Below are 12255 nucleotides of genomic sequence, written 5' to 3' on the forward strand. Positions count from 1 at the left end.
CGACGCCCGAAAACTGGTCGGTACACTTAGTTTTTTTTGTTACGAGTTCATACTTCAAAAAACATGATTTCTTTTGTTTTAACTTTTGATAAACATATATTTTATGTACAATCTTAGTTTTAGTTATAATTGTTAATATTTAATTCTCATAATTTTGAATTTTTTAAAATTAAGGTCTTTATTTTAAAATGCATCTAATAATTAATTCACTGTGAAAGTGAGAATAAAGTTAATTTCTCATCACAATATGTTCTTGCAATTTTTAGCCAATGACACACATGGCTTTGAAGCCCACATCTTGTTGAACAGGGTGCTTTGGTGCTTTCAAATCTGCTTTGATGACTTGAAGAACCTGTTGCAGTGTTTGTGTGTGTTGTTTAGTAGATTTTATTTTGTCAACATTCACTGCAAAAAAAACTTATATGTGGTGGCAGTTATAATATGATGGTTATTAAAAACCATCACAATTAGTTGTATAATACAACAACTTCATAACCGCCATAATCTTCCTTCGAAATGTGGCATGTAAAACCGTCATAATTATCCTTCAAAATAAATGTTATGTCGTGTTTCGTTCCCTCCGTAACCTTCCTCTTTCCCAATGTTTTTTTCGTATTCCCCTTTTTGAAAATATACAACCTTACTCTTTTTTTCTTATTCCCCCTCACCGATCAAGCTTCCCCTCACTCACTGAGCATTACCCTCACCAATCAAGCTTCCCCTCTTTCGCATTCCCCTCACTGGACCTTCTCACCGCAACACAACTCCTCTCACTGAACCTTTCCCTCTCTCAGTTAACCCTAACTGTTCTCATTCTCGTTCCATTCCCTTTCTCTTATCACTGCAATCCTTCTCTGCTCACTCTCATCGATAACCCTTCACATTCTCATTGCAAACCCTTTTCTTATTCTCGTCGGAAATCCTTCTTCTCAATCTCACTCACCGCTAACGTTCTCACTCTCACTATTCTCAGCCTCACCGCAAATCATCTCACCCCTCTCACTCCTCTCACTGCATTTTTTTACGGTCATTACTGGCCTGCAATCGTTGGTTTGTTGTCACAACAGGTACGTGGAACGATCCTTTTTTTTTTTGCAAAATTATATTTTTGTGTGTATTTCCTTTGCCGAATATGATTCTGAAGTTCCTAATTTTGAAACCCGCACCATCAATTCTTTTGTTCTTGATTTCCAAACCCTCTATATTTAACCTCATCATCACGACCTTTGGAAATAAGCACCTTGCTACTAAGGTAAGAATCTATTGGCATTTTTTTTTCTCTGAAGTTGTGTGATTTGTGTGGTAAGGATATTCCACGAAGGAAAAGTTCAATGTTTCTAGTTTCATATGTCGTTTTTGCTTCTGTCATCTCTTTATTGTATGTGATGTTCGAATAAGAAATAGGGATTTGATATTTTTATTATCGTTATCAATTTTAAGGTTATATTGTGGTTTGGTTTTTATTCAGGCAATAGTAGGGTTTCTGTTACGCTTTATGGTCCAAAAAGATCTAACATATCTAAAATAGAAAGAGTCTGGTGTAAAATTTGAGCACATATCTGCCCCTTGGTCTGATGATATTGTCAAAGTTGTTGGTGGGGAAGTTGCTGAAATGATTGTCCAAGTTTCTGATACGTATGCTTGTTATTTGTTAATGTGTTTGGTGTTGTTGTTTGCTGTTAACATATATCATGCAGTGTGATTCCTGATCTAAATTGGGATTTTTCTTCTCAATAACTAATCCAAGCTACTTTCCTCTCTTCACTCCCTGACCTTAGAAGAAATTCCTTTGATACTCCTAATCTTCTTCTTAATCAAGATCGGCATTTAGAGAAAAGAATAAGTAGAAAAGTGCCAAAAGGACAAACTCAATTAGAAATATGTATTCTACCATCAAAGAATCAGAATATTTTATTGATTTTTTCTAACACCGAGTCCCACAAATGATTCTTCCTGGGATACTTTTAATAACATGCCCAAATTAAAAAAAAAATAACTTCATCGGCTTAGAATTTAGTATAATTGTCTAACCTTTTAATATGTTACTATGTACTCTTATCCCTCCTCCAAGTTTAGTTTTGAAAAAAATTACTTTAAAACTGGAGATAAATTCAAATTAATGTAGTCAACTTCTAATAAAATATTAACTTTTATTCTTAATTTGACACTAATTATTCTTTCTATCAATTTATTTATGAAGAAAGTATGCTTGTTTTAGTAAAAACAATTTAAAATGACTCATCTCTCTTCCATAATAGCCGAAGTTTCATACATTTTAAAACAAATTAAGAAAAATAATAAAAATGTCATTTTTTTAAAATAACTTTTTTTACAATGAGATTAATTAATTGAATAATTAGAAATATATGAAAAAAATTAATTCATAATTAAAAAAAGAAAATATCAATTAAATTCATTTTTTAAAAGGTTAAACGACATTCATTTAGGGCGGATGAAGTATTTATTAGTGTTCTAAATCTACAAAATCTTTAAATTGTTGTAAGTATGAAAAGAGATAATGACCTAGTATTTTTTGTGCTTATTTCTCTCTTGCACTAAATATCTTTGATATCTTTCTCGAATGGATTTATGCTTATCATTCTTGTGACATGTTCTTGTTCCTTTTTTTTAGTGATAATTTAGTGTCTTAAGAGAAGGTGGAGGCTGTGAAAGGTCTTTCACTCACTACTAATGGAAATGATGCTATTTTTTATGTACCAGCTGAAGATTTAGATATATATCTTAGTGGTAAAGTTTCACTTGACTATTGAATTGGAATTTTGAATGCATTTAAAATTTCACATAACTATTGACTTAGGATTTGAGCCATTTCACTATAGTATGAGAATACATTTCTACATATTTTGTCTTGGTCATGTTTTTCATTGAATCACATTTGTCCTTCAGTTCAGGAAAATGCAGCTAATGTAAGTATAGAGGTTTTTGAAACAGAGAGAACAATCAAGAGGTAGCAGATTTGGTGACGGTGGTGGGAACGGGTTTGGAAGAGGTGGAGTAGGCAGGAACGGTATATTTTCAAATGATAGGTTTTCCAATTATGATCAAGTGTTGGAAGCAAAACTGATTAAGGATGAACATGTTGTAATAGTTTATTTTGTGTGTTTTCTTTACTTTTGAACAATTATGTATCAACTTTGTTCTAATTTTTAATGCAATGAATGAATGCTTATAACTTTATGAGTATTTATTTTTTTATTATGCAAATATATTTAATTAAATGGTATTATAATTAATTAGTTTATGTTATGATTTAATTGTATTATCAAACTTAATTGTGTATTGAAATTTAATTATAATATGAAATTAAGTTATATTATGAAATTAAATTATAAAACATAATTGAATAAATTTTTAAAAATTATAAAAAATATTTAATACTTAAATTACGACAGTTGTAATGACTATTATCAATGTCATACTATACTGTATTAAGTGACGTTTAAAACTGTCGTTATTTACACTAAAATTGGTTTATCGGGTTTCAAAATTACGACATTTATAACTAACATAAATTACATGCTTAAAATTGTCACTTTATTCAATGTATTATATGGCGTCTGCTACAGCGGTTCGCAATTGACAGCCACATTATACTTTGTGGCGGTACGCGGTACCACCACCACATACACGCTTTTTTGTAGTGATCTAGTATTGATCCAAACTCACTTGACTCTTTATCTCTTTTGAAAGAAGTGTTTTCTAAAAAGCTGTGAAATTTTAATCAGTTTTTTTTTTCAAATCAATCTGTTGAAAAAAGTTGTTGCTTAAGGTCTTATGAATACATCAAGTTTTTTATCCAGTTGATTTGTCGAAAAAATTGGTTGTTTGGCACTTAGTGTTTTTTAAAGGTTTTGAAAACGCTTTACTTTCTTTTGTCTTTTCTGTCAAGCTGAAACAATGGTTATTTCATAAAACAATTGGCTGTTTTATATGAAATCCTTAGCAGAAAAATAAATTCAACCACCTATTTTTTAAAACAATTTGTTGTTTATTATGAATTCTAATGTTTTTTTTAAATGTTTCTAACTTATTTTGATTTATGATTTAATATTTTTAACCACTTTTTTGAGTCTATATAAAGAATGTTTTGTGATATTTTCAAGTACCTAAGATAGAAAGCTTATTAAAAAACATTTTCAAGAGAATCAAGAGGTTTTGGATCATTGCTTGTGTGTGAAATAGGAATTGGGTTTTCTATCCACTTGTACTACTGTTTTGTAAAGCCCAGGTGTATTCTATTTCCTTCTTTGAATACTGTAAATCTGTGTAAGGTAGTTTCAGAAAGAGGTTCTGGAAATTGTGTTGTAGATCAAGAGTGTTGTGTGTTCTTGAGAGGTTCAAGATCATTCTTGGCGTGGTTTTGGCTAAGAAGTGTTGTGTGCCCTTGAGAGATTCAAGATTAACATTTTTAGTGTGTTTTGTAATCCATGTTTGATTGCATAGTGAATTCTCAGTGGTTAGCTTAGAACTGGATGTAGCTCTTGGTTAAGAGTGTGATGACTTTGTACGACAAGTGCACCGCGTTTTTCAGAAGTAATAATTGTCCCTAAGGAAAGATATCGATCCCACAAGAAACAGTGAATTATCAAATACAATAATCGCTAAATATCAAACAAAACAATAAAAAAAAGTGTTGAAATTGGTTGGCTATGATCAATGAGAAAACAATCAAAGAATTGGTTGCTTCAAGTTGGAAAAATAGGGATTAGGTTTCATCTTTATCACTCTCATGTATTATGATTAGAATGTCAATATTAAGTTCTTTTATTGAAATTGATTGATAAAAACCACAACAACCAGCAGATGACTAAGGACACATCAAGCACTTCACAAAAGTCAGTCATCTCAGTATATAAAGTCGGGCCCCACCAAACATCGAGAAAGCATCAGCAGAAGAAGAACAAGTTATAAACCAAAATATCTGAAGTTTTTTCTTCTGGTCTTTCCGTAAGAGAATAAATTGGGCTCACTTTGGGGGTCCAAAATAGAAAAATAGGCTAGAGTAGGTTCACATAGCATAAAATGAGATGGGGTTGCATCAAGCCCACTTTTTCAAGACAAGGCATCTAGGTTTAGGACAGTTGCCCTACCTTCTAGAAAACCTAGCCAAAGGGGCGGTTTTGACCATGGTCAACCCCTTGGCCCTCCCTCCCTTTATTCCCCCTTTACCCTTGCCCACCATGACACCCATTCTTATAAATAGGGTGCCTTGCCTCAGGCATTCACACATCATTGATGGCACTCAAATATTTGAAGTAAAGAAACTTAGCTTGAGTGAATTTGTGAGTCTGAGTACTCCTTTTATTTGGGTCTTATCTTGGGTGGGTAATATCTCAAGTGGCGGTTTTTGCACCACTTATCTTGGAGACCCTTTGCTACAAGTGGCGTGACATCTTCCATTCTCCATATGCTTTCTTATCCCTTCATCTTTTCTATTTTATTCTCTCTTTTGCGCCACTCTTACCTTTCATCACCTTCTTTCTCTTATCTTCTTTATTTTCGGTCCATATATTATCATTTTAATCTTTATTCATGTTAGCTTTCGCACCTTCATCATCATAATCACTATATATATATGTGTGTGTGTGTGTGTGTGTGTTTTTCTCTTTGCCCTTCTTTCACTTACTTAACCACTTGGTTAAGTTCGTGTCCAGTGGGAATCTTCTTAGGGTTCTCGCCTTAATTTGTTAAACCAAAAAATCATAAACAAAGTGAAACCTTTAAAATGTGCAATTTTAAAATCAACTCACATCATTGATGGCCGTAGAAAATTCATTTATATCGATCTCTCGCATATAAAATTCTTAAGAATGTTTCCTAAATTTTGATCTCTCACAACTTATAAAAACAACTTAGAAATCACACTCAGACGTTAATGGGAATTAACATTTCAAGTCTATCTCTAGCACTCAAATATGTTAAGTATTATTGTTTAGGTCAAAACCCTAAAAATACCTCTTTGTCAGATTTAAGATTCTCAATTTGTCACAGAAGTTTAGAAGTAAAACAACAATACCAATAATCAATCAAGAACAAAATATTTATCATATTAAATATCACCTTAATACATAAGAGTTCGAACAGATTATTTTCAATCCCAAAAGGTAGAATTAGTCACTCATACATCTAGCACCTTGCATTCTTCCAATTTGTTACAATTCACTCAATGGTGTTTTTCTCTCGATCTGGCACACTAGGGTTGAGCCTCTAGCCCCCTATTTAACCTAATTTTCTAAGGTTATGTTGCTTCTTGTGTCGCGCTGATGGGCCAAGTGATAAAACATAAAAAAAATTCCCAATTTGTCTAACACATTCTCGCTCGAAAGAGGAATTCTCGCTCGAGCGAGAAAGGCGTCGATTTCTGAAAACAATCTTAAAGCATTCTTGCTCAAGCGAGATACTCCTGTTGCGAAATTGGCTTTTTGGCGGTTTTCTCTATTCTCAGACCTTTCAGGCTTCTCCTTTTAGCTCAAATCATTCTCTTTTACTCCAAATCTTCAATCCTCCATAGAAACCTGCAATTAACACCAAATTTGGGAATAAAATGGTCTTATTCAAATAAAGATCATAAAAACTGTAAAAACTTATAAATTCATAAATTAGGGATTATTTTATATATAAAATAGCAATAAATCCTCATAAGTGCCTATATTTTAATATGAAATATTACTGAAATTAGGCACTTATCAAAGTGAACTAATATCCAGTTGAACAGAAAATCAATTGGTTGATTTTAAAGAACTTTTCACTCTACTTCCAATCTTTGCAAAAATCTTGTGAAACAATTCAACCCCCCCCCCACCCCCTCTTGTTTTGGTCACACACATTCTAACACGTCTAACAAATAATTCAATTATTTCATATATATATATATATATATATATATATATATATATATATATATATATATATATATATATAAAGCAGTGATAAACACTAGTTGTTACCGAGCCTAGTATCAGTTGCTTGTGACCAAAGTTGGGACAATAAGGTGTTGGAAAAAGCAATATTGGAACAAGAAGAATATAGTGCCTTATTTAGTGTTTCATCTCCTTAAATATAATAGACATAATTGTGACTGGATTGTGATTCCTTACTAGGACTGATGGCAGAGGCCTAAACCCAAGCCCAAATACAAGCTCAAGCCTAACACAGAAGATTCGGGCCAACTACAAGAGTTATGGCTAGAAGAATTCAAGAGGATTGGAACACTGCTACTGATGGCAGAGAAAGGTTCCTCTATATGTTCAAAGGACATGAAGCTTAATATAGAGTATAATTTATTTTTTGTCAAAATTAGAATAGGAAATTACTGTAAGTTTTCTTGGAATTTAGTTTTGGCACATAAAATCAACCTAGGCTAATTTAGAGTTTCTAAAACCTCTAAATTCACCTAGGCCGATTGGAACAAGGTAGAAGAGTACACAATTAACACATGCTCCATGTGATAAATGTGTTGCACAGCTACCTCCACATGAACCATATGAAACATGTGCTAAAAGCTTTTCAAACACATGTTAAATATGTTTCATGTGCTCCATGTGCCAAGATGCATTTGGTGGACATTCCAAAGCTATTTCCCTTGCATTTACATTTCATTTGACCGGTCCTCCATTACTATAAAAGGAGGAGCCTACCTCATGTAAAAATCAAGATTAATCATAGAGTGAAATTGCTGCCAAATTTTTGTGCCAATTTGTCACTCTTGTCTACTTCCTCTCTAGGATAGGCAAGTTTAGTCTTCAACCTTCATCTTCCAAGTGAGCTGGCCGAATCTCTCACCTCCTTACTTCTCCTGCACCTCCAAGGCAACAGTGATCTCCATGTGAGAGCCTTGTTCGTGAGCAATCCATGAAAGCTTCCGCAAACTCCAGCAAAGAAACCAATCGGATGAAAACATGCACCTATCAAGTTGTATCTAGAGCCATGGTCTTCAAGAGATAAGTGTTTTCATCTTGTTTCTCTTTTTGACTTTGTTCTTCATTCTATTCTGTGTTGTTCTTCCATTGTGCTTGCTTGTCTTGTTGTATTGAACCTTGTTTTTTTATTTTGATTGCTGTTTGGATTATTCCAATCTGTGCAAACATGTTCAAATTGATCTTGAGCTTCTATTTTGCAATTTTATGTAGGATTCTTGTGTATTTTGGTATACTGTTTCGATTTTGTAGGTTTTGAGTATTTCTTGATGATTCTTGATGATTCAATAGGTGCAATCTGTTTAGATTTTGAGTCTTTTGGTTTTATGAATCTATACATGTTATGTCAAGTCATGTGCTTCCAAGAATTGTTATCAAATCCTAGAAGTACTTTTCTTGATTGATTTGGTTTCTTAATTTGATCTTGAGTCCAGTTTATAATCTGAATTGTTTGATCCTTTTGTGCATTTTTATTTTATTTCATATTTGTGTGATAGATCCACGTAAATTCCTATACATCAACGCTATTGTGTTTTTGAAGTTTCTCAAAATTGTTTTTAATTCCAGAATTAGACTTCTTCTGTTTTTGTTGAAACTAAGCTGACTGTTTTGATCAAAGAATTTGATTCTGATGTCCAAAAATTATTAAATTCTGGATTTGGAAAGATTGATTTGTTAGAAAAAAAGAAAAGAAAAAAGAAGTGACTCAAAATTCGTAGTAGAAAAAAAATGATAAATCAAATTCTACCAGTGTTCAAAACTAACGCTGGAAAAACGGTGTTTTGGCAGTAGATTCGGAAATTTTATTGCAATTAATTGGTACATCTTTTTAATATGATTTCAGTGCCAAAATTTATTTAAGATCTTGAAATAACTTTGGTTAAAATTTCAAAGTCATATTTGCATTCTACAATTCAGAATAATTGTTTTAAGTCATATCTTTTTACGCTTAAAAAAAATTTTGTGGTCCAGTTTTGGTTTTCCTAATTCAATTCTAGTAACTTTCCCTAGGTTCACTTTATGTGCTAGCTTTGTTGATTACCTTATTTTTCTTACTTATCAATTTTTTCAATTACTCTTTCAATTTGTCACATTATTACTCCCTTTGCTGTAGTCCAATTCCGTATTGAAATATTTTGTTGCTTTGAAATTTGTTGACCTCTATCTCTGGTGGAAGTTTTCAAAAGTGGTGCTTGGTTAAGTTTGGAGCTCACCTTTGTGGTTAGTCCAGTATTACTTAGTAGGTGCTATTTTGAAGACTTAACTTGAATATACTTGAAAGGTTAAACAAGAGTACAACAACAAGTGAGTTTACAAAATACACAAAGAGTGGGTGCCAATAGCAAGAGTAACAACAAGGAGTACCAACAAGCAAAAAAAGTGCATAAAATAGGATTTCTAAATTTTCTTTTGTAATCCAATTCCCATTGTATTTCTTTTGAGTTGAAAATTGTTAAACATTCAATAATTAGTGGAATTAATCACGCCAATTAGACGGTGAATGTGTCTTTGAGGTTCAAAGTGCCAAAAAGCCACACCATCAGGACTTCGACTAGTTTAAAGCTTTCTAGTTCTAGTTAATCTTCAATTTTTTTTACTAATTGCGTATTAGACGGTGAGTGTGTCTTCAAGGTTCAAAGTGCCAAGAAGCCTCACCTTAGGAAATGTCTAGTTTACAAGATTTTCTAGATAGCAATTGTTTTCTAGTAAGTGGTTTATTGCTTTGCCTTATTTTTCTTACATACAAATTGAGTTTTCATTCTTGGTTGTGCTCTAAGTGAATTACTTAGAGAAAGGTTTGTGAAAGTCTTGGAGGATAGAATCTGGCTAGGAAAGTCTTGGAACTTAAGCGATCCAAGTGATTCACCTCCCTTTCCTGGGAATCTACCTTCATTACTACACCTATCTTTCTTAAGGTAAATTACTTTTAACACAAACTTTAATCATGTCGGCTCATTCTTCTCATTCTAGTGAAAGTGCTATAAAGTCAATAAAAGCTCTTTTAAAACAACTATCAAGAGACTTTCAATCACTTTCACATAGACAATTGGAATATGAGGCTCAACTCAAAGAGAGGGATGCTCATTTTGCATTGATGGAAAAAGAGTTGAAAATGGTTAAAGAAAGGGATGAATCCTCTCATAAATCTAAAAAAAGTTCTCATACATCTAGTTTTAGGGGTAACGATTATTTTGGAGAAGAAAGTCTTAGGATAAATTAATACTATCAACCACCCCCTATGCAAACTAGAAGAGAAAGAAAAGAAAAGGAAAGTGTTAAGGAGGTTAGGGTAGATCTACCTTATTTCCATGGGAAATGAAGGTAGAACAATTGTTTGCTTGCCATAGGGTGAGTGGGGAAAGAAAAGTACCCTTAGCCACCTTAAGCTTTCAAGGAAATGCTATGTATTGGTGGACTGCCTTAGAAAGAGATAGGCATCTTCATAAGGATCCTCCCATAGAATATTGGAACGACCTTTGGGGAGCCTTAAGACGCCGACATATACCCTCATATTATAATAGGGAGTTAATGGACAAGCTCCTAAGACTCCAACAAAAATCTATGAGTGTAGAGGAGTATAGTAGAAGATGGAATTATATATGATGCGAGCTTCCATTAGGGAAGATGAGACCACCACCATAGCTAGATTCTTGAGTGGACTCAATCTTGAGATTAGAGATAGGGTTGAACTTTTACCCTACCGAGACTTGAATGATTTAATTCAATTGTGTATCAAAATTGAGCAACAAATTTTGAGGAAAACTTCAAGTCGTAGGGAAAGTACATACCCTAGCTCTTATCCAAAGAAAGAGTATAGAAAAGAAAGGGAGGATAATATGTCAAGAGAGAAACCTAAGGAAACTTCCAAAAGTTTAGGAAAAGATGTGATAACCCCTCAACCCCGTAGCCGAGATACTAAGTGTTTTAAATGCTTTGGAAGAGGTCATATAGCCGCCCAGTGCCCAAATAGGAGAACCATATTCTTACGAGGGAAGGACGAATATACAAGCCAAAGTGATGTAGCTAGTGGGGAGGAAGAGGAAGAAAAAGAAAATAATGAAGGGGTATATCCATGTGAGGGCGAACTAATGATGATCCGTAGAACCCTCAACAATCAACCTAAGATGATTCAAGAAACACAAAGAGAGAACATCTTCCATACAAGATGTAAAGTTTTTGAAAATATATGTTCTCTCATTGTGGATAGTGGATCATGCTGCAATTGTTGTAGCCTTAGGATGGTTGAAAAACTTAGTCTACAAGTAGTACCTCATCCAAAACCTTACAAACTTCAATGGATTAATGAGGGTGGGGAACTAACTGTAGATAAACAAGTGAAAGTCGAGTTTTATGTGGAAAACTACAAAGATAACATTTTATGTGATGTAGTTCCCATGGAAGCTTGTCATATTTTATTAGGAAGACCTTGGCAATTTGATAAGAAAACCATGCACAATGGTGTTACTAATGAGATTACTTTCACCCACCAAGAAAAAGAAGTTTGTGCTTTATCCACTACCACCATCACAAGTGGTAAAGGACCAAGTTCAAATGAAAAAAATAAATAAAGGATGAGGATAAAAAAGGAATTAGAAACCCAAGAAAAAGTTTTTAAGGAAAAAGAGACGTGGGAGAAAAGTGTTCCTTCCCACAAGGTCATTCAGAAAGAAGAAAAAGTTGAAAACAAAGTTAAAAAAATACTTCTTTCTGAACAACCTACCGGCCTCCTTCTTTGTAAAGGAACACTAACATGCACTGCCACAAATGCTGAGTCTAATGATCTACCTCCTTTGATAAAAGAGCTTTTAAAAGAATTTGGTGATGTATTTTCTAAGGAAGGTCCAATGGAACTTCCCCCTTTTAGAGGAATAGAACATCAAATCGATTTAGTTCTGAGAGCTAGTCTACCCAATAAAACGGCTTATAGAAGTAATCCTGATGAAACAAAAGAGATAGAAACACAAGTTTAGGATTTGTTGGATAAGGGTTGGGTCCAAAAAAGCCTTAGTCCTTGTGTTGTTCCTGTCTTGTTGGTGCCTAAAAAGGATGGCAAGTGGAGAATGTGTTGTGACTGTAGAGCCATCAATAATATCACCATCAAGTATCGGCATCCAATCCCAAGACTAGATGATATGCTTCATGAACTGCATGGGTCCATTATATTTTCAAAATTTGATGTTAAAAGTGGCTATCACCAAATTCGAATTAAAGAAGGTGATGAGTGGAAAATTGCTTTCAAAACCAAATTTGGATTATATGAATGGTTAGTGATGCCTTTCAGACTCATTAATGCACCAAGTACGTTCATGAGGCTTAT

General features: G+C 33.5%; 1 protein-coding gene across 1 annotated transcript; it reads left to right on the forward strand.

Annotated features, from left to right (window-relative positions):
• The first annotated feature begins 10525 nt into the window (after nt 1-10525).
• On the forward strand, nt 10526-11506 carry LOC137815878 (uncharacterized). The gene has a single exon (XM_068618987.1). It carries the CDS (start codon nt 10526-10528, stop codon nt 11504-11506), a length of 981 nt encoding a protein of 326 aa, XP_068475088.1.
• Nucleotides 11507-12255: the final 749 nt, after the last annotated feature.

Source organism: Phaseolus vulgaris, chromosome 1, assembly GCF_000499845.2.
Source record: "Phaseolus vulgaris cultivar G19833 chromosome 1, P. vulgaris v2.0, whole genome shotgun sequence".
Taxonomy (NCBI): domain Eukaryota; kingdom Viridiplantae; phylum Streptophyta; class Magnoliopsida; order Fabales; family Fabaceae; genus Phaseolus; species Phaseolus vulgaris.

Bases quoted from the DNA above. Each gene is read 5' to 3' on its own strand.
- LOC137815878 (XM_068618987.1), top strand. From the start codon at position 10,526: ATGGAATTATATATGATGCGAGCTTCCATTAGGGAAGATGAGACCACC.